Source organism: Panicum virgatum, chromosome 3K (assembly GCF_016808335.1).
Source record: "Panicum virgatum strain AP13 chromosome 3K, P.virgatum_v5, whole genome shotgun sequence".
NCBI lineage: Eukaryota > Viridiplantae > Streptophyta > Magnoliopsida > Poales > Poaceae > Panicum > Panicum virgatum.
In genome coordinates this window covers 564,142-585,275 of record NC_053138.1, presented here as the reverse complement: position 1 = coordinate 585,275, position 21,134 = coordinate 564,142, and the positions used below count along the sequence as shown (strand labels likewise).

The 21,134-nt window shown below is 43.1% G+C and overlaps 1 protein-coding gene and 1 pseudogene across 5 annotated transcripts; both read right to left on the bottom strand.

Moving 5' to 3' along the window:
- Nucleotides 1–43: 43 nt before the first annotated feature.
- LOC120696544 lies at nucleotides 44–20,928 on the bottom strand (annotated as a pseudogene).
- LOC120696541 lies at nucleotides 5,160–16,475 on the bottom strand. 5 transcript variants are annotated; one of them, XM_039979492.1, is made up of 12 exons: nucleotides 16,430–16,475; nucleotides 15,945–16,086; nucleotides 15,758–15,843; nucleotides 15,638–15,678; nucleotides 8,191–8,246; nucleotides 8,056–8,118; nucleotides 7,710–7,972; nucleotides 7,405–7,617; nucleotides 6,831–6,923; nucleotides 6,507–6,608; nucleotides 6,027–6,415; nucleotides 5,160–5,347 (listed from the first exon to the last, which is right to left on the bottom strand). In XM_039979492.1, the coding sequence occupies exons 4-12, from the start codon at nucleotides 15,655–15,657 to the stop codon at nucleotides 5,344–5,346; spliced, it is 1,203 nt and encodes a 400-aa protein (XP_039835426.1). In that variant the 5' UTR covers nucleotides 15,658–15,678; nucleotides 15,758–15,843; nucleotides 15,945–16,086; nucleotides 16,430–16,475; the 3' UTR covers nucleotides 5,160–5,343. The 5 variants fall into 5 exon arrangements, with proteins under 5 accessions (XP_039835426.1, XP_039835427.1, XP_039835424.1 ...); XM_039979493.1 differs by having other exon boundaries at nucleotides 8,056–8,109; XM_039979490.1 differs by having other exon boundaries at nucleotides 15,638–15,843.
- Nucleotides 20,929–21,134: the final 206 nt, after the last annotated feature.

Here is a 21,134-nt window from a genome sequence, read left to right as displayed (position 1 = left end):
TAGACAAAAACTTCTGACTAGTATTGATAACCAACCTTAGTACTATGGTCCAATCTCCACGCAGATTATCAACTGTAAATGGTAAAAAAACCACCCACTGTGTTTAGCAATACAAGCATACAGCACTGGTGCCAGTCATCAAATGGCCGGCAAACGACAATGCAACTCTGATGTTCAGTTCTTCACCGAGTTACCAGGCATGCATACCAAATTTACTTCAGGAAATAAACCTTCTAGTTACAGCGACCTTGCTAACGAAAATTAAGATAACAGCAATCGCCAGGGCCTTTGCGGGGCTAGCCAAAACCCTCGCAAGCCTGCAGCAAGATTACTGGCTACGACCATAAACTAAACTGGGAAACAGCCAAAGGCTACCTATTTGACTGTAGTCCGGCGGCAATGAAAAACCATACACCATGCTGTGAATTATGTTGTGCTTCGGCACTGACTCACCAAGCTCCACGGCTGTCCAAGTTTCATCAGGATCCTCAAATAGCCTGGCAACATAAATGCAGTTACTCTTTCCTCCCCATCTTTCAGGGTTCATGCAACAAAATGTAGGATTCCCCTTATCAAGGCTAACAAACAGAGCTAGATTTTCCAACTTTGCCATCTTCACCCACTTAGCTGGTTTCACTGAGAAGTCAAGCCGAAAGACCTCAAAGATTCTAGAAAACTCAACCTCCTCAAAGGTTCTAGAATAGTTTTAAGCTCGTCAGAGGTAAGTGAGCGAAACGTGAAGTCAACCATGAGAAGCATGTCACCACAGGCCACCAACCATGGGTTAAGAGGCAGGGTCCGCAAGGACCTCCACATAATTGCAACTTCTTGCATGCTGAACCGAGGTGTTAATTGCACAGTGTTAAGTCTCCTAAGAGTATCTATGACAAGGATATGACCTTTGAAGAACACAATCTGATGGATGCATTCATGATCAAGAGCAAGAGGATGAACTGACCGGGAGTTTGTTCCAACCTGCCACTCAAACATGGAAGCCCTCGAGAAAAGGAGGAGGCGCGAGTTGGGTGAGCTGAATGGAGCCGTAAGGACGCCTATGCCAGAAGACCATCCAAGTTCATTGTTGCATGGGAGTTTTGGGGCCTTCACCTTGGCACCGGTGTAGGCATCAACAAGGAGGCAGTCCTCATAGGTGAAGATAAGATACCCATATGAGCAGCCTAAATAGTACACTGTATTTGGAGTACTTTGAGGCAATGCACAGCGAAGGGATAAGTTTTCCTTGCTAGAATCACTGAGCTTCCATTTGCAATTAGATAAAAGGAGGGGCTTGATACCTATGCTATGTGGACGAAAATATGGACCATCTGGTTCAAAATGGAGAGGCGGGAAACTGAAGGTATACACGGAGGGGAAGGAAGAGACTGCAGTGCGCCAAGAGCGGCAGGTGCCAATAAAAGCAAGGAAGTCATGGAATGAGTTAATGAGAACAATGATTTCGTGAAGCAGGCTATCCAGGAGATCTGCAGAAATTCAAGAATAATCGATCAGAATAAAGAACTGAAACATAATAGAATTATACCCTATGAGTTAGTACACCGTAGGAAATGCAGTAGCCTTTAACTGAACAAAAGCCAAGATAGTCTATTTGGACATGGTAAACTTCAATCAGAACAGGTTACATCAGAACCACCTACAGCTTCATTTTTTTTCCACAATAGAATAATTACAATCTTTTTGGTGTGCCAACAGCATGCATGTACAATTATATATTTTCAATCATGGCAGAGGGGTTGCTTTGTAGAGTAAGAGATTCTCAACATAAATATCAATTGAGATAAAAAAGCTCAATGATATAATACTCCCCTTCTTATATAGACAACTTTCATGTGACTACTTGCTTTCCTATAATCCACTTGGTCGCTAAACAGACCATGGCAGCCCCATGACCATGAGGAAGACCAAATTAACATAAGACTCTGCAGTGACAAAATGAGAGCTCTTTTATATTTTACTGTGGATCCAACTCATCCACTCAGTAAAATGAATGACATCATGTGCTGAATATACATTTCTATAGCACTAAAAGGATTAACAGATAATCCCTTCCCCTGTTTATCTGTACAACTTTGATTTTTTTTATGGCTCATTCCTTTCCAAATTCCAATAATCAGGGTCACCACAAAAGTATCCATAAAAAAATAAATTTGAGATTACGTTTCACTTCATCACCAAACTATCTGAGCAAAGTTCAACGCAGCGGCGTGACCAAGACTATACTCACCAAACTAATTGAGCAAAGTTCAAGGCAGTGGCATGACCAAAACTATACGCAGGATAGCAACGGGCATCTACCAAGTAATCAAGGAATTCTTGACCTATCTGTCTGGTCAGAGAAATAAAAAAGTTATTTGGAGTGAACATGTTAGAATGTTGATGAATTGCGTGCACTGAATTAGAATATTCTCAAACACAGACATGCCATATAGACAGGGGTGGAGACCCAAAATTAAAGGAGGCCAGTAGCAATCGGCCAAAGTACCCTAAATATCACTGGCAGTATCAGTTGGTCGAGACGTGAAAATATCACCAGCACTAATTCATTAGAAATATGGTAAAAGTCCCTACGAGTCGACGAAAATACTCGGCATTTCAGTCGTACTAATAATTAACTAAAGCAAGAGTAGAGATTAATTGATGCGTAGGAGGGGGGGGGGAGGGGGGGATAGTTCAGAACTGGTGTTGAGGGTGGCGCCTGGCGGCGGCGGGAGTTGGTCGCCCTGTGGCTGCGACCCTGCTCTTCCAACCAGTCCTGCTTCCAACGCGGCGGCGGCTTCCGGCCATGGGGGCGCAGGTGCCCCCAGCGGCAGCAGCAGTTGCTCCGCCGCCGGCGTAGCCTCCTCGATGCTGCGTGGGGCCGCTTTTTTTTTTTTTTTTGCTTTCTAACCCTTCTCCTAAAATATTTTCACAAATAGACTTATGTCAAAACGAATTGCATCTTTGAATCCAAAGGTCGGCCCCATGGCTCGTGGCGCCGCCGAGATATTTCGACGTGGCAGTAACCTGAAAGTTCAGCTCTACATGCCTCGAGGGGCCGCCCGGCGCACTAGCAGATGTCCAACACTTTCTTACATTTATATTATGAATTAATATATATGCTGAACCTAACACTTTCTCACATTTATATTATGAATTAATATATATACTGAACCTGACTAGTTTGTGATATCGGTTCACCCGAGCTTTAGCATCCCAAATCCCAATGCTTATCGGTTCACAGCATGAGTGAAAAGCGATGCTCCGATAGGAGAGAGAAAAGCCTCGATTTTGCCACTGTAGCTGCCGATGCTGAGTTGAAAAATACTGGCACCGATGACAGTACAAGCCTCGATGCTTATCAGTATTGTAGAAAACTATTGTACAGCAAGCTTGTCAGATGGATGTAAAGTGTTCTGAAATTTTTAGGACAGATTATGTATTTATAGAAAAGACTTTTATACCCCTAATTATGTAGAGGTATATTTAATGCTATGAAAACTGTAGGAAGGTTAAGAATGCCCTTACAATTGATTAGATGCTAGTATCTCAAAAGCCAAGTTAATCAAAAACATATGCGGTAGAAGGAAAATAAGACTAATACAAGAATAAGTGAGCAAACATAGTACAAGGGACCGTATGTCAAACTAGTATATGGATATGTGTCTTATCACCTCTAGGCGTAGGGCCAAAAGACAGAAAGACAGAGAAATGCATGTGGCCTCACGTGGCACAGTGCTTGCGTTGGGCAGCTGCTAGCGTGACGGTGGTGCAACGCAAGCCTCGAGCACCTCGGCGCCGCAGCAGCTGGCGCCGAGCTCGGCGGCACCGGTTATGGCGTTGAGGTAGCAGCCACGTCGACACCACATCAGCTCAGTGGCAAATATCTCGGCGCCATGACTCACGGCGCCGAGACGTGTTACCTCTGCGCCACGAGCTATGACGCCGACCCCTTGGGTCCAAAAACACAATTCATTTTTTATGGGTCTATTTGTGAAAATCCTTTACGAGAAGGATTAGAAAGAAAAAAATGCGGGCTGCGTGGGGTGGGGGGCACCCTGGGCCGGGCCAGGTAAACAAAAGAAGCAGAGTGAGAGAGACGGGCCGGGCGCAATATGTGGGCCGTTCCCGCAGCATCACGACTCGGCCCGGAAAGGTTGCCTTCTGGGGCTCCTATCTCACGGAGTGGGCCGTTCCAATAAGCATAGTAAAATAAAATGTATTTTACATTTGAACACACCTTACCATCACTACAAGGAATGGTGCTTTACATGACGATCATTTTGGTCATAAAGAGTCAGAAATACGTCACGGGTTACTTGCTACGACGATCCAGAAATCCGTCATGTATCTCACGTCATACATTTGCTGGACCTAATTTAACCGTCATAGATTGAGACTTGTGATCGTCATGGAATGCACGGTCAACATCAATAGCCAAATCATATTGTGACGAATTGAAACGTCATGGAAGTTGTTACACGTCAGCAATTGCCACGTCATTTGGTAATGATGGATCTGACGTGGCAAGGTAGCACTGGCACACACCAGCCCATTATGGTGCAGACCCATTTGTTTTTCATGCTATAGAGGAGGCCCACTGACACTAGGCCCATGTTTATATATATTTTTTTCTAATTAGGCAAATGCGATTGGGCTAGCCCAAGTGCACTTTAGAATTGGCCCATTATTCAAATTTAATTTTTTGCCACAAATATTTAAATTTAAATTTAATTGTTTTGCCAAAAAATTTAAATTCAAATTTAAATTGACAGCACATATAAAACGTCACAGATAGTCACTAATTGTCACAGCTGATCACCACAGATACAATGAAACAACATAATTTAATTTTTGCCTGAAATATTCAAATTCAAATTTAAATGGATCATCACAGATAGTCGCTGATCATCACATATGGAGAGCTCACATAGAAACATATGGAGAGGTCACATTGCCATTACAAGTCACATATCATTAACATTTAAAGATCGCTACAGATATGGCATAAGTTCAAACAAAAGCATTCAAAGACACGTAGCTGCAGCACCACTTGCCAAAGGTTCAGGCACCACATAGGCGACATTGCACAAGTTCACATGACAGACCAGTCCACAAACCAACAGCCTTGCTGCGACCCAAAAGGTTCAGCCAAGGAACCCACACAGGCTGACATTGCCAAAGGTTCAGTCAAGTAACCCAAAAGCACCACTTGCCAAAATGCGTCGACCCTCAATACATGGTATGATATCAGGTTGCATGCACAGCTTCGCACCGGGACAAACTTCCTAGAACTCAAAATGGTTTTAAGACCCCCCCCATCTACGCTGCAGTAGCAGGAGACAGACTCTACCTGCAGAAACATTGATATATCAAGTTAGAATGCGTATATTTACCTGAATGTGAAAAAAGGAGATTAAAACAAAGGAAACATACTTTTAGCTGGGTATGAAAGTAACGCTTTTTTGGTCCATCTAGTAGTAAAATATTTTGTAGACCAGATTCCAACAATTAGTGTTGCAAGAATAACCATGTCTGAAACTATCTAACTTTGGGAGTTTCAACAGACAATTGTGAGAACAGATCATTCAGCAGTCAATTTGTGACAAACTATTTGATAGCTGTAAGTTGGTTTAGTAGTTCAAAATCTGGGTATATCCTTACTCCACTGAGCTCCTCATAAAGAAAAAAAATGTGTGGTTCTACAAATATAAACCTACCAATCAAATTAAAAGTATAGAAAATCAGAAATTACACTACACCTGTTTAGCTGTAAGTCCCATTTGATAAAATTATATTAGTAAAATTTGCTAAGTGGCTCCATTCTCAACAACAGATGCATCAAATATTCTTAGGCACATAACATTTTCATGTGAAAACACATTTGTTTGTGCTAAATGGCATCCATATACAGATATAAAAATCCAATGCATTAAATTAACTGGCAATTACAAAATTAGCACCTTCTAGAAACAACAACTCTATGAAAGATGAGTGATCTAATCACCTCCATCAACCAAACACAACTTTACCTTGTTGGTAGACATCCTGGAAGCATGGAAATGAACCCCTTAATCAGTGCATCTGTCTCAGCTTGTTTTTTCTTCACCTCTTCGTCATGGGTTGCCCTTACAGCTTCTACTTCCTGGAACTTCTTCATCATCTCATCTATCTGTAGTTGCTGAGTCTTCACAATCTCCCTAAGATCATTGTTTGCCTGTTTCTCCCGCACCAGTTCAGCTTCTAGCTCACACTGACTTTCAGCATTGTCCTCCCTAGCACATGAGCTTTTCATCCCCACATTTACCAAAAATCTATTCTTCTTAGTCTTCTGACCAAGAACCTCAGAGACAGCATTAGCCACATCCTTTGGTTCCTCACCCTCATTTACAGGAGCATTTATCTTGTCCTCAATTTCAACCTACAAGTAGATGGGATAGATAGATAAATGATCATGACATATACGGACCTAATGTATCATTTGATTGTGCACTAATTTTGACTTTACTTACAATAGCAGATTGAACTGTAGGAGTGAATCCTTTCTTTTTGCTGTAGTGTAACTCTTTAAATATATCCAGTGCATCCGGTGGTTCATTTTGATACTTGTTTGCCTGCAAATGAATTGAAACAACGACAGAAAACTGATGTGGAATCCTTTTATTTGTAACTTAGATAATTAGTAAATTAAACTAATTGACATGGTATGCAACTGCTGCAAAAATTTTAAGCAGTTTGTTTAGAAGAAATCAAGTCTGCTGCATAAGCCTCGAGAACCAATTTGTAAAACAAACCAATCAAGCAGTCTAAGCCCAGTGCTAGTTACTTATACTTACCAAATGTATAAGTTGCATTTCATAGCTGCGAGAACCAGTTGTCTGGTGAAACTGCACTTTGGTTCTGTTGTTTTTGTTTATCTCACAAGTCAGCTACACCAACAAAGTTGTAATGTTAGGGACATATGAGATCAAAACATCAGATTATATAACCATTCAATTCTGTACAATCAGACAAAGATGAAAAAAAGCTAGAGTACAAGCCAAGATATTTCCCTAATGAGCATGCATAACTATAAAGATGTGCTGGCAGAATTCTACAATAATGTGCAGCAAGTACAGTGGCAGTTTGCTTATCCAATAAATTAAGTTCTTATTAAGAAATATGTTTAGGACTAAGAGTACTGCAGCATTGAGGCCAAGATGTTATGAAAAGGTGTGGCTGGATGAATGTGAGTATGTGACTAGGACTCTAGGAGAGCCAGCCAGTAGATGTACAAGCTTGTTGGACACATCATATATATATGTATATTCTATTTTATTTTATTTGGATGTTGCATCTAAGAGTAGTTTTAATTGAATATAAAAAATTTATGGACACATCATATTCCATAACAAAATGGCATGAACTTACCATTTTGTTCTCATTTTTCCAGCATTCGACAAGTGTATCCCATTGGCCATCACTCATCGAGGACACAGGAGATTTCTTGGGCACCAGATGAAGTGGGAAAGCATCAAAATACTTCTTTTTCAGCTTATAGCGCTGCTGGCGAACAGCTCTCTTCAGCATAGCCACACATGCTTTTTGCACATGGATTGAATATTTATCTGTCTCAAACTTGGACTGCAGTTAACAACGTTATTAGTACTCGATATTGAATAAACAATATATTGGTTGAAAATAAACGGTGTAAAGAGGCAAGTTTGAACACTTACACAGACTCTTTCTATGTAACCCCAGATGATTGGTCTCAAACTTTTTTTCTTGTATTCCTTCCAGTGTGGAAATATAGGCATATGGCCTCTGACTGTAATATTGCATTCAGTTGCGAACTTGGCAGCAATCGTCACTGAGCTTGGCCTTGACTTCCCTGGTTCAATAACCAAAGGAAGTCTACCTTTCCTCGAGCGAGTCATCTGATCAAGTTTTTTCCCAATATTAGGTCCCCTAATCCGATCATCCTCATCAAATATATCATCTGCAAAGGATATTTTACAGTACATTAATGTCTTATGTTGGGTATGGGAAGGTTTGCATGGTGCAAGGATCACAAAAACACACCTGCAAGGTCGATGCCATTTTCAGTGGGGCCATCCTGGCGATCATTTTGCTGCTCTGCATCAGCTACAATGCAAGATATAGTTAGTAATGCAAATGGAATGGAGTGAAATTTGATTCATGAAAGTCAGGGTTAACCTTCCTCCGTATATTGGTTAGAGATTTCAGTTTTAGTAACCTTCTTTGCATTTGACCTTGTGCGTCTACCAGCTTGATTGTGAGGCTTCGTCTTCTGACCTCCTCTCTTGGTAACCTTCTTGTTCTACAAATAACCAGTCAAATATTCACAAAAATAGATAAAAATATTAGATGCAAGTAACAAGCACAACACATATTTATACATGCCAATATGGAATAAATAGCACCTTATCTGCTGAATTACTAGAAATTGCAGTGTCCATCTCCTGCAAGCCGTCATCCTTCTCAAGTGCTAGGTTATCATTACTTGGATGGTCATCATTGTTAGGCTCATCCTCACCATTAGACTTAGACCCAGAGTCTCCTATGCCCTGTTCCTCTGGTGAAATCCTAGTGTTCCCAAAAGGATTATTGTGTACAGGCAGACCTAGCTTTCGCATCAGTTCATTGTTGCTAAGACAAACGTTCATCCTTTTTTTTCATAGTCACACATCTTATCAACTGCATTGACAAAGAAACAAAAAGACAATTCAGGAAGCACATAACATATTTAACATCTAGGTCACAGCAGCACAGAGTGGAGATGTACCATATTACATTTCCTTTTTTTTGGAAAAACAAATTAATGTGGAAGGCTCTATGTAATCTACATTAAGCAAACTCCAACAGCGTACTCCTAATTCACAACAAAGCTACAAAAACAACAAACAAGGGGTGAAGACAATCCGGGTTCACAGCAAGCTCCTAAGTGCCTTGTTCACAGCAAGCTCCTAAGCGCATGCAGCTAATCTGGGTTCAAAGGCACTAATCTCGGCGAGCAAATAGTATATAAGCAATAGCATGAGGCGGAAAATAGGAAACAGGAGAGACAGCGCACCATCAATGCTGGGCTCCGAGCGTGGCCTCTTTGCTGCTTTCCTGCCCTTGTTCCGTGGCGGCATGGTCGACGGCAGGATTGGGGGATTTGGGGCGCGCCGGTGAATACGGCATGGGGGGATTGGGGCGTAGTGGATGCGAGCGGAGCTGCGGCGGCGAGCTGGCTGGGCGGTGTCGCCACGCAATGAATATACGACACTGGCTGTTGGGCGGTGGCGATGCCTAATGAATGCGCCGACTGGGAGGTGCAAGTGCAATGTTACGAAAACGTCCTCATTGGTTTGGTTTTCGGGAGGTACTACTGTTTCACTCGGTCTGGGGAAAATGGTAATTCGAAATCATGGAGTGAAGTAGGCTGCGCGCCGCGAAATTTCAAGTCCCCGCTCAAGCCGTTTAAATTTCAAGTCCCAGCTCCCAGTGTTTATCCAATGGAAGGAACAAAACTGCCCTTTTCTTTAATGCAGCCAAAACAGTTCTTGATGGCTCCAACATGTGCTACTGAACCAAAGATCTGTTCTAGTACTCCTATTTTAATTATCTAAGAGTTGGTGGATAGTATTTTTAATTAACTATCAAGTGCTCCTATTTTCATTTCGTGTTTAAGTATTTAACAATTTCGTGTTTAAGTATTTAACAATGCATCGGGATGGCATCAATGGCGTGGCGCTCCGGCAGCAGGAGACGGGCAGGGGCTGCGTACTTGCGGCGGGCGGGAGGTGCAGCTCCTGCGGCTCCCCGAAGAGCGGGCGGCGCTACTGCGATGCGCCGATGCCCAGCGAGCAGGCGCGGCTTCTGCGGCAGCTGCTCCAGCGGTGTGCTCGCTGCGGCCGGCGGCGGGGCCAAGAGCGGCGATGGACAGAGAAAGATAGGATAGGGCGAGGGCACAATGGGAACTTTAGGTGCCCAGCTTGGCAAATATTGGTCAAAATCTACAAAACTGGGCAGCACACTCCCGACCCCAACCTTATCCCCTCCACACGACCACACCGCAACCTTATCCCCTCCCCACCGCGTGCCTGCGCCCCGCCCGGCGGCCGCCCCACCCGTGCGCCCCTGCCCTGCGCGCCCCTGCTGCGCGGGGCACCCACTCCTGCCGCGCGCCGTCAGCCCCTGCTGCGTGTGGTCTGAAGGAGGAGGAGCAGCCCGTCCATGCCATTGGATCCGCCCCACCGGTGGTCCCCGCCAGCCCCGACGCTCTGCCTTGCCGGCTATCCCAGTTCGTCCTGTGACCGCTCCCGGCGAACAACTGATGTCGCATTTCCACCATGACCACCTCACCATCTTTGACGCCCATGAGGTCAACTTCTACAATCCAGGTTTTTTAGGCCTCTTAGTACTTGTCAAGCTCCCTGTATCAGCATACACTGTGTTCCCTCCAGATGTACCCTTTGAGATCAATCGTGCAACGATACAGGTAGCAATACAGCAGAAGTCTCAGATCTTGGTTCCGATAGAAAGTATCTCACGACATATGTTTGATTACCTGGTGCTAGCCCCATCGCATGCCGCAGCCACTCGCATCATGGCTTTAAAGTCCATCATAATTGCGGATCAATACCTTGCGATCTTCCCATGGACACCCCAATATGGTTCCACTACAGTACCCTTCGATCCCAGCATACCCATGGTGCCCACACCAGCCATACCCCCAACATCACTTGGCAATAACGAACCACTCAGTCTTACCATATATGGATTGCCACCACATCTTTGTGTGCGGCCTGTGATAATAATATCTAGAATCTTCGCGAACATTTGTCAGGTTAGCGATGTCCGGTTGAATAGACATGATCTTTCAATCTCCGCGAACACATATGCGCCGAGATTAGCTATACCTAGGCTTGCAAGTATAGGCATCCGCAGACAAAGGGTAGCCGGTGATTTGGTCCTGCACATGTGGCCACTTTGGATTAAAGTAAGGGCTCTTCCACCGGGTAATCAACAGACAAACCAGCACCAGGCGGACGGTAACTGCATTTACAACAGAACCTTGCTCCGTTAATGTTACCATGTTCCCTCTAACAATTCGGACTGTTACTGCAGAGTGGTCCAACAATCTAATCCGATACACACTGTACGAGCAATCCGATGGTGGCCAGGATGCAGGTACTTCTACACAAGGAGGTGCAGATAGAGGTCAGCGGCAAATAGGTATGCTACAACTAGTCTATGCATCGCTCCTAACTACATACATACTTGAGCACCAAGACAACCCAAAAACTGCACTACCTCATACGGATCCTCTTGTAGGTCTCTTCATTGAATCACTTGGAGATTCACCACGAGAAGGTTCGCATGATGACACCCTGGGAACAAGTATCACACCAGTAGAGATTACACCACCGGGCGACCTCGACGACCTCGACGATGCTAGGACTACCTACCATGGTTAACAGGAACTTTGTCATGAAGTTTGGTTGTGAATTCGTTGCAAGGCTTTTTTAGTGCATGTTAGAGGGTCTAAGAGTTTCAAGTGTGTAAGGCTTTATGTAATATCAATAATGTACTTAACTAGCTTGCTACTTCTACTGTATTCTATCAACAATGTACTGCTCGTGTGTTTGTTCCCATCCACGATATTCTATCATCATTTGCCAGCTGCTTGTGTGTTTGATTGCTCGTGATGTACTGCTCGTGAGATTCGAGTTTGTGAATTTTACTGTAATGTCGATGAAAATTTTCATGCAAAAGTTAGCAGGTCCCTGTCCTGTGCTGCCTTTTTCTTCCTTTATTGTACGATGCTTGGGATTTCCTTGATATCTGTTTGTTCCCCCTTGTGAATATAAATTAGTGAGTGGTGTGGCAGCCAAGTGAATATAAATTATAATCCAGGTAGTGTTAAATTATGTAATCTTCATGTTAGAAATATTATATTTGCATTGGTGCCTTCCATTTCTGGTTTATTGAAACTGGAGGTGCTCATGGTTTATTGAAGTAGCACAATGGGTAGGAATCACAAGTTAAGATTAAAAAAAGAAGACCAAATCTGTAATAGCATTGACACAGCCAAGTTGAAATGCCATATAGGCCAATTACAGATCAAGTTCAGGTTCAAAGGCCATATATGCCACTTTCCTCACCAAGCTGCTATTTCAATCAGCACAGAGCATGTTCAGGTACCAGTACATAACATTACATGGTTCACTAGTACTTCAAATGAACTGGGAAAATATTACGGTGCATAATATTACATGACATATAGTCAGTTCACTAGTATAGAAACTACTCATCGTCGCTATCTACCTCAGCAGGTGCAACTTCTTCTTCACTGCTGTACTCCATCAATGTCTCATCCACTTCTTCATCACACTCTTCAGCTTCACTATTTACATTTAATTGATTCTACTTATTAAGAAGAGCAACCTCAGCACCATGAACAACAATGGCATCCTCATCATCTCGGCTTAAAGGCAAGTCAGATAAAATGTCAGATACCTCTGGTCTCCTGCCAGTGTCAACAACACATGTCTGCTCTTGATAGGGTGCAGCAGTGGACACGACACCATCTATTTCAGACACATTGTACAAATGACGATGCTTAAATGTTTGCACAATCCGCCAATTTTGTCCGTACTTATTATCCGGCAAATACAAAACCTGTGTCGCTTGAGTTGCCAGAATAAAACAATCATTCTTGTACCACAAGTTGCTAATATTGATACTCTTGTAGAAACCATCATCCTTTAAGGCGGTATGTTTACCATCCAATTTGTACCAGTCACATCTAAAAACAACAACTGATCGCTTTGTACCATCATCCTTGATAGTGTAATGTAACTCAATAATCTCTTTAAGTGTACCATAATAATTAATATTTTCATTCTTATATCCACCTATACAGGTCAACCCGGAGTTTTGTGTCTTCTTGTTTTTGTCACGCTCGTTGGTGTTAAAACGAACACCATTTACAACACAAGTGGAGAATTGTCTCACTCTAATGTCAGGGCCACAAGCTAAGGCAAATAAATCATCATCTACCAGCTCTGTTGCATTCTTCCTCCACATCTGCAAAGGGAATGTCTCAGTGCCGAATTATAATTAACTAAAACATGACAGAAATAATAGGATACCATTCAGAGACTAACATGATTCCTGAACCAATTGGCAAAATCATTCTTAGTCCTTCTATCAAGATCTGCAGCAACCACCCCTGATGCTGTTAATTCATCTTGAAACATTCTGTAACTCAAAAAAATTGAGCAAGTGACTAATCTGAAAGAAACAAGTGCATGTAATATACACATATAGGTATTTCAGTACATACTTTATGTATTTGTCGACCTGATCACAGTTATTGAGAACATACCAAACCAGCTGATCAATTTCATTAGAGTAGTAATAATCATAAGCACCAATGAGATTAACACCGTGCCCAAAAACATCAACAGTATAAGCCGACTGATCTGAAAATCCAACATTTCTTGGGAGTCGATTAAACCTTGTTTCCACATCTTCCATATATCTAGAGCAAAATGTGAGGGCTTCATCTGCCACATATGCCTCTGCAATTGAGCCTTCTGGACGTGCCTTGTTCCTAACAGATTTCTTTAGAGTATACAAGCGGCGTTCAATTGGGTACATCCAACCAAATTGCACAGGTCCACGAAGGATGGCCTCGTCAGGCAAATGGACAGCAAGGTGAACCATAACATCAAAAAATGCAGGGGGAAAGATTTTCTCAAGCTTGCACAATATGATTGGTATTTCTGTCTTCATTCGAGCCAACAAATCTTTGTTCAGTCTTTGGCTGCACAATTCTCTGAAAAATTTACCAAACTCAGCAATTGTTTGATAGATATCATCGTCCAACAAACCTCTCAGCCCAGCAGCCATAATCCTTTGCAGCAGAATGTGACAATCATGAGTTTTCAGGCCTTGCCACTTGATTGCATCAGCAATTAAGCATCTTTGTATATTAGAAGCATACCCGTCTGGAAACTTGGCATCCTTCAAGAAATTAAGAAATTCAGTTTTCTTTGACTTAGACAATGTATATCGAGCTTTAGGCATGTCATATGAATCTCCACTATGATGTAATTGCAACTCTGGCCTAATGTTCAGATCTGCCAGATCTAACCTTGCATTAACTGTGTCTTTTGACTTCCCCTTTATGTCAAGAATAGTACCAAGCAGGCTATCACACACATTTTTTTCAATGTGCATGACATCAAGATTGTGTCTAAGCTTCACAGATGGCCAATATGGTAAGTCCCACAAAGAAATCCTTCTACCCCAAATTGGCACACGATTCGCAGAACGCTTCCTTTTCTGTCCAACTCTAACATCTTTAACCTTTTCTAATTCTTGTAGAAGCTCTTCTGTAGTGAAAGTACCCGGCTTTGCACTGGTATCATGGAGAGAGTTAAAATCACTGGCCTTGTGCAAACGATGACCACTAGGAAGGAAACGACAGTGCCCAATGTAGCATATCTTGCCCCTTATGGCATAGGATAGAGGATTTTTGTCACAGTGGATACAAGCAAAGTAACCACTTGTGGTACGCCCTGATAGAGTACTCAATGCTGGATAGTCATGAATGCACCACAACACTGCGGCACGAAGCTTAAAGTCTTTTCTGGTTATAGCATCATGGGTATCCACACCAGACCATAGATCAAGTAAATCTTCTACAAGAGGCTGCAAGAAAACATCAAAGGCCTTCCCTGGTGAATGAGGTCCGGGAATCAGCAAAGCCATCATGAAATTAGATTCTTGCATGCACAACCAAGGTGGTAAGTTATATGGAATCACAAAAACAGGCCACATGCTGTAAGATGAACTCATGTTGCTGAAAGGATTGAAACCATCTGTGGCAAGTCCAAGTCTTAGGTTCCGTGCATCTTCAGCAAAATCAGGCCAGCACTTGTCAAAATCTTCCCATGCCTTTCCATCAGCGGGATGGGTCATTTCCTTCTCATTGTGTTTCCTCTTCAACTTATGCCACTGTACTTCCTCAGATGATTTCTTGGAAACAAACAACCTTTGTAGCCTAGGAATCAATGGAAAATGCCGTAATACCTTTGCAGGAATCTTCTTCTTCTCAGGATCTTTCCATCTTGATGCTTTACAAACTGGACAATTGTCCAAACCTGCATATGTCTTTCTAAATAGCACACAATTGTTTGGGCACACATGAATTGATGTATAACCAAGCCCTAACTCACGAAGCATTTTCTTTGATTCATCATATGATTTTGGAACCGTGTTGAATTCTGGGAAAGCTTCTGACAATATCTTCAAAAACATGGAAAATGCTGAGTTAGTGATCCTACAGTATGACTTCACATGGAGCAGCTTGATCACAAATGTGAGCCTTGAAAAATTGGTGCAACCAGGATACAGCTCACGCTGAGCCTCTTCAATCAGCTGTTTGAAACGTGATGCAGCATCATTCGATGAGTTTCCATCTCCATGTCCATCATCATTTACATGTTCAGAGCCGACAAGGTCCCTTAGCATCCCATCCAATCCATCATCATGTACTGGTTCCTCCAATGAATTAACATTTCTGTCCTCTTGTACTGGTTCCTCCAAAACAAGAACATCGCTGCCCTCTCCATGATTTATCCACCTTGTATATGTACTAGACATGCCATTAAGCAGTAGGTGCCTCTGCACATCATTTTGGTGCAAATATTTATGGTTTAAACACGCAGTACATGGGCACAGAATTTGTTCAGCATCATTAAACCTCTCTCTGATGAAGCTCATGAAAGATTGCACACCACCAATATACTTAGGCGTAAATAGCACTCCATGCACCCAACTTCTATCCATCTACAACAAAAATTGCAGAGCATATATCTCAGCTGCTTTAGAACCACTATATGGACTATCAAACTACAGAACTGAATTAAATCACGAATCAAAAATCATACCAATCCAAGTCAGGTGGGGTGAGGGAATAGCTGCTTGCCAGACGAGATCACAGGTGGGCGCCAATGGATACCGTGCAGGGGAAGCCTTCACGGAGTCGCGCAATCAGCCTCCCTCAGTGATCACTCGTCGAGGCCTACACCACTGCCGCCGCAGCACAGTTAGCTCATACATGGCTACATTGTGAACATCTTATTCAGAGGGCTCAACCAATTTCTGTTGGTTCAATGTTAAAGATTATTTTTTAAATAAACTAAAAGATTCAATCCCATTGAGCATTTTAAGGCAAAACAACATGTTAACTTCTGTTATTAAAATGAATAAATTAAACATATTAAGAAAAAAATTATAGCTGCGGCGAATTAAAACAAGAAAATGGATCAAAAGGCACCGCATTGACATATTAAATCACACAAATCAAGGTGAAATGTAGATAACAAACAGAATCACAAACCCTAAACAATTTCGAGTTAGTATCATTACCAACACGCTTGGTCGCTTGCTTGCTGCTCGCCGGCCGGTAAGGCATGTGCAGTGCGCGTGCAGTGGTGGGAGGCCGGAGGCGGGCGCCGGACGCGAGGACGAGGGACCACAGAGGCTGGCAAAGCCTGATGGGGTGTAGACGACGGGCAACGGCGAGGGCGCGCGGCGACGCGGTGGCGATGGGCGGCGGGGAGGGAGCAGCCGTGGGCGGCTGGAGGGCGAGCAGGTGGGCGGCGGCGGGAGGGCGAGTGGTGCGCGGCGGCGGGGTGGGGAGCAGCTGGTGGGCGCGGCAAGCCCTGCGCTCGGAATAATGGGGGGGGTTGAAACAACCTCTTTAATCTCAATTCAATGGAGTTCGTATAAAAGAAAAAATGATAAGTTATATTCAAGAGTGTCGAAGTAATCTAGTGGTGAGCACAACTTTCTCTCCCAAGAGGTCCCAGGTTCAACTCCTTGGTGATGCATTTTGTACATTTTAATAGTACACTGACATGTGGGTCCACGTTTCCTATGTACACTCAACAACCAGACCGATTGGTGGGTCCCACCAATCTATTTTTTAATATTATATCTGTCCACATAGGATTGATGTGGACATCCATGTCAGCGCCATGTTGGACACTTTATCTGTGACTAAAGTAAGTTCACCGTCACAGATTTACAAATGAGTTGCTACACCATTCTATGACGTTCAAAAATGACGAAAACTAACATTGCCGTCACAGATGTATCACCACTACAATGAAACGTCACAGGTAGTATATTTCTATGACGATTTCTGAGAAGGTCAAAAAAAAACATCATGTAAAGCACCATTCCTTGTAGTGCATAAGTAAGTAAGGAAATTAAAAGCCAGTCCTTCAAAAAAAAAAACAGTCCCTCAAAGTCAAAGCACTAAAGGCTGGTGTGGTCGGCACACAGCACTGAAGGCTAGTGCATGTCTTTAATTAGCTGCTGTACGTACTTATCCATATGGAACTGCATGCATATACAAGTAAACAATGCTACATATTCCAACGATCACTCGCGCTGCTTTATATTATAGTATGCTGAAAGAAAGAGAGGTTGCCTTCTTACCCAAAGCATCCAAGAAAAATATTTATGGAAGCAGTTGGGGGTACTTTATTTCCTGCTCGATCCATCATATATACAATTCCTCCACATTCCTCCATCTTTATAGTATAGATGTGAAATAAAACAAAATCATAAATATATATTCGGTCCAGTGTCAATGGAGAGTACGAAAACATGCATGGAACGAGACAATAATAACAAATTAAAATGACAAAGATGTGATGGCGGCATATTATTGTAACTAGCCTATCCCTCTTAAATGTTAATCGTAGTTTATTTATATTACAAGTAAGAAAAAAATAGCTAACCACAAAATAGCAAAAAAAAACTCTAAAGAAAGAGCAAAACGTATATAAGGAAAAAAAAGGTCATGTGTTTCGCACCGCAGCCCCCTACTGTAAAAGAAATTACAAAACAAATAAAAAATAATCTGCTCGTGGGTCACTAAACTACTACGTTGCATCCTAAAATGTAAGGTATTTTGGTTTGTCGTAAATTAAACTATTCTAAGTTGACCAAACTTATAAAAATGATTAATAATATTTTGAGTGTCAAATAAAAATAATTAGATTTATTATGAAATATTTTTTTAAATTTATATATTTGATTATGTGTTAGATGTTAATATTATTCCCTATAAATTTAGTAAAATTTAGACTATTTAAAACAAAGCAAAAATGCCTTGCATTTTAAGGACGGAGGGAGTATGTCCCTTCTTCCCTTCAACGCGGTTGGCGCCACCATCCTCGAGGAGCGAGTTCCGGCATGTCGGGCAAGAAGGGTTCATGGCCAGCCACATGTCGATGCACTGGACATGGAAGCCATGGTATAGCACCGCGGGAGCACGCGCACCTTCTCGCCGTCTTCGAACTCGCCGAGACAGATGGCACATTCAGTGGCCGAGACGCCGGCTCTGGCCTCATAGACCACCACCGGTATCCTCCTCATGATCTGCTCCCTCTTCTTCGGCCCGGCAATGGCATCCGCAGCCGCAGCCATGGTGGCAGCGGCGTGCCGTGCGGCGGCCACGGTGGGCGTGCGGGTGCGGCCGCAGTGGAGCCGGACGCAGCGGATGAGGGAGTCGAGGCCGATGGCGCAGACGAGGACACAGAGCATCGCGGCGAGGATGATGACCATGTCGGCGTCGAAGCTAGCGTCGCTCCCGCCAGCGGGCGGAGGCTGCAGGACACCGCCCGCCGCCGCCGCGGACGCTGGCGTGACGAGCAGCAGCGCCGCCGAGGATGCATCGACGGCGGCGGTGGGGTTATTATTGTCTCGGAGCATGCGCATGCTGGTGGCGGTGGGGTTGCTTCAGTATGATGTACAGTGGCCTGCAGGTATGCTGAAAACATTTGGTGCCGCACGTGTCAGTGTCGTCAGTCTCGCTAAGAATCGCTCTGCACCGTACCTGAGGTTGCAATTCCATGGATGATTGGATCGTGTTTGTGAGGAAGAACAGAGCAGGCTAGCTAGGTCCTTCCTTCTTTTTTGTTTGTTTGTTTGCCATGAGAATCGATGGAGACGTGCAGCGTAGTAGATAGGCAAGAGAGTCGTCGTCTTTGCTTGGGTCCACGATCGACCACGTCACATCTCACTCGCTGTTCCTTTGCATTATCACATATATGCAGCTGTGGAGCTGACAGCGCAATCCTACTACATACTTAGGTTGTTTGTTGCTTGTGTTACGAGTAAAATGCACCTGCGCGCAGTCTGATCTTTAACTAACTTCACCTTGTAACTTTTACTGTCAATATGTAAACAGTTACATGCATGATTGAAAATGGAAGACTGGATTATATTAGTGCGGCAGCCATGCATTTAACATGAGAAATGATTTCAAAACATTTAATTAACTTACTGTACTTCGGAATAGTTATGTTATATTGAAAGGATTGAGGCCCAAGAAGGGGGTTGAATTGTGACTTTTTCAAATTTCTAGCTAGTCCTTAGTCTAAACTAGTATTGCCCAATTTATAAATTTGAAACCTATCAACTAGAGCACACTAGCAAAGGGTCCTTATGTGGATAAACACACTAACATGCTCATTTTTGCCTAAGAAGAGATACACTAGCAAGATCAAGCCTTAAGCAAAAAGTCACACTATCATGCGATTGTCCTAGTCAAGTAACAAACAATTAAAAGCAAGGTCACAAACAAAAAAACTTAATTGCTTGAAAGTAAATGCAAGAGACACGAGACAACCGGATTTTTTCCGTGGTATCGAGGAGTTGATGCTCCCCCCTAATCCACGTTGGAGCACCCACACAAGGGTATTGCTCTCTTACTCCACCAAGGAGCAAGTGATCACTAAGAATGCTCCTTCTCCATCTTCGGAACGGCAAGCTTCACACCGTGTACAAGCTTCTCTTCTTGGGACTCTCACAAACTCCAAGAGCTCACCAAAAACCTTCCGATCACCAAGACCGTCTAGGTGCCGTCAAACACCAAGAGTAACAAGCTCCTAAGCCTTCACTTGACCTACACTCAGTTGGCCCTAAGCTCAAGCACACTTGCTACACTTGCAAAGGAAGATTTCTTCAAGTTTGGAACAATTTCTAGCTCTATATCTTCATCTCATGGCTCAAAGCACTCTCTCTTCTTCTCTTGGGTGGCCTCAGGTATTCAATGCGTCAAAGGCATCATAAATGAGCCAGGGGGTGACCTTATATAGAGTAGAGAAGCCCCCATAGCTGTTACAAACCCACTGCAGAAAAATCGGGACCATCGGAAGAACCGATGGGTGGCGTTGAGGTAGCATCGGTTAAACCGGTCTCTCTGCGTCCAAATAGTAGCCGTTGGAAGTTCTGACACTGTGCACAGGCCTGTGTCATTACACCGGTGCATGCTCCGATGGGGCATCGGTTAAACCGGTGCTGAATGGTGTTTTGGTTCCACCAAAACAACGTCTCTGGGCAATAGTATGCCCAATGCACCGATGCCTTCCTTGGATACGTCGGTTAAACCGGTGCTGAAGGCGTGTCTTGATCAATCCAAACATGCTCTCTGGGCAATAGTCTGGCAATAATACCGATGCTTAACTTTGAACCATCGGTTCAACCGGTGATCAAGAGAGTTGAACTTGATTCCAATTTGCATAAAAAAGAATTGAGCTGACAGGGGCATCGGTTCTTCCGCTAAGCGTCGGATGCACTGATGCTCAAGCATCAGTTAAACCGGTGCTGCTGTTTTTCTTGTTTTGCAGCTGAATTGACTTGGATTTGATTTTTTCTTCGATCGTTTCTTCTTCCAAGTGTTGTATTGACTTCTTTTGACTGTCTTGAGCTGTATTTGAGCGAGTGTGCAAGATTTCTAACGCCAATTCAAATTCGGTCAAGCTACTAACTCAAGAACCCCTCTTAATAGTACGATCAAGAACTAAAAACTATAAAGTTGTAACTAAATCAAGTGTCCTTCATCTCCTTGTAATACTTGAGACTAGAAAGATTCTTAATATTTGAAAATGAGTCCTTGGCACGCATGATTGTTTCGAATTTAGGGGTCTCTTTTTATTTTTTTATGTGACTAAATCAATCATTGATTTTTCTTCAAAACACACATTAGTCGCATACGGTTGTCATTAATCACCGAAACTTACCATTAGCATCTATCGGCATAGATGGGCTTCATATATATT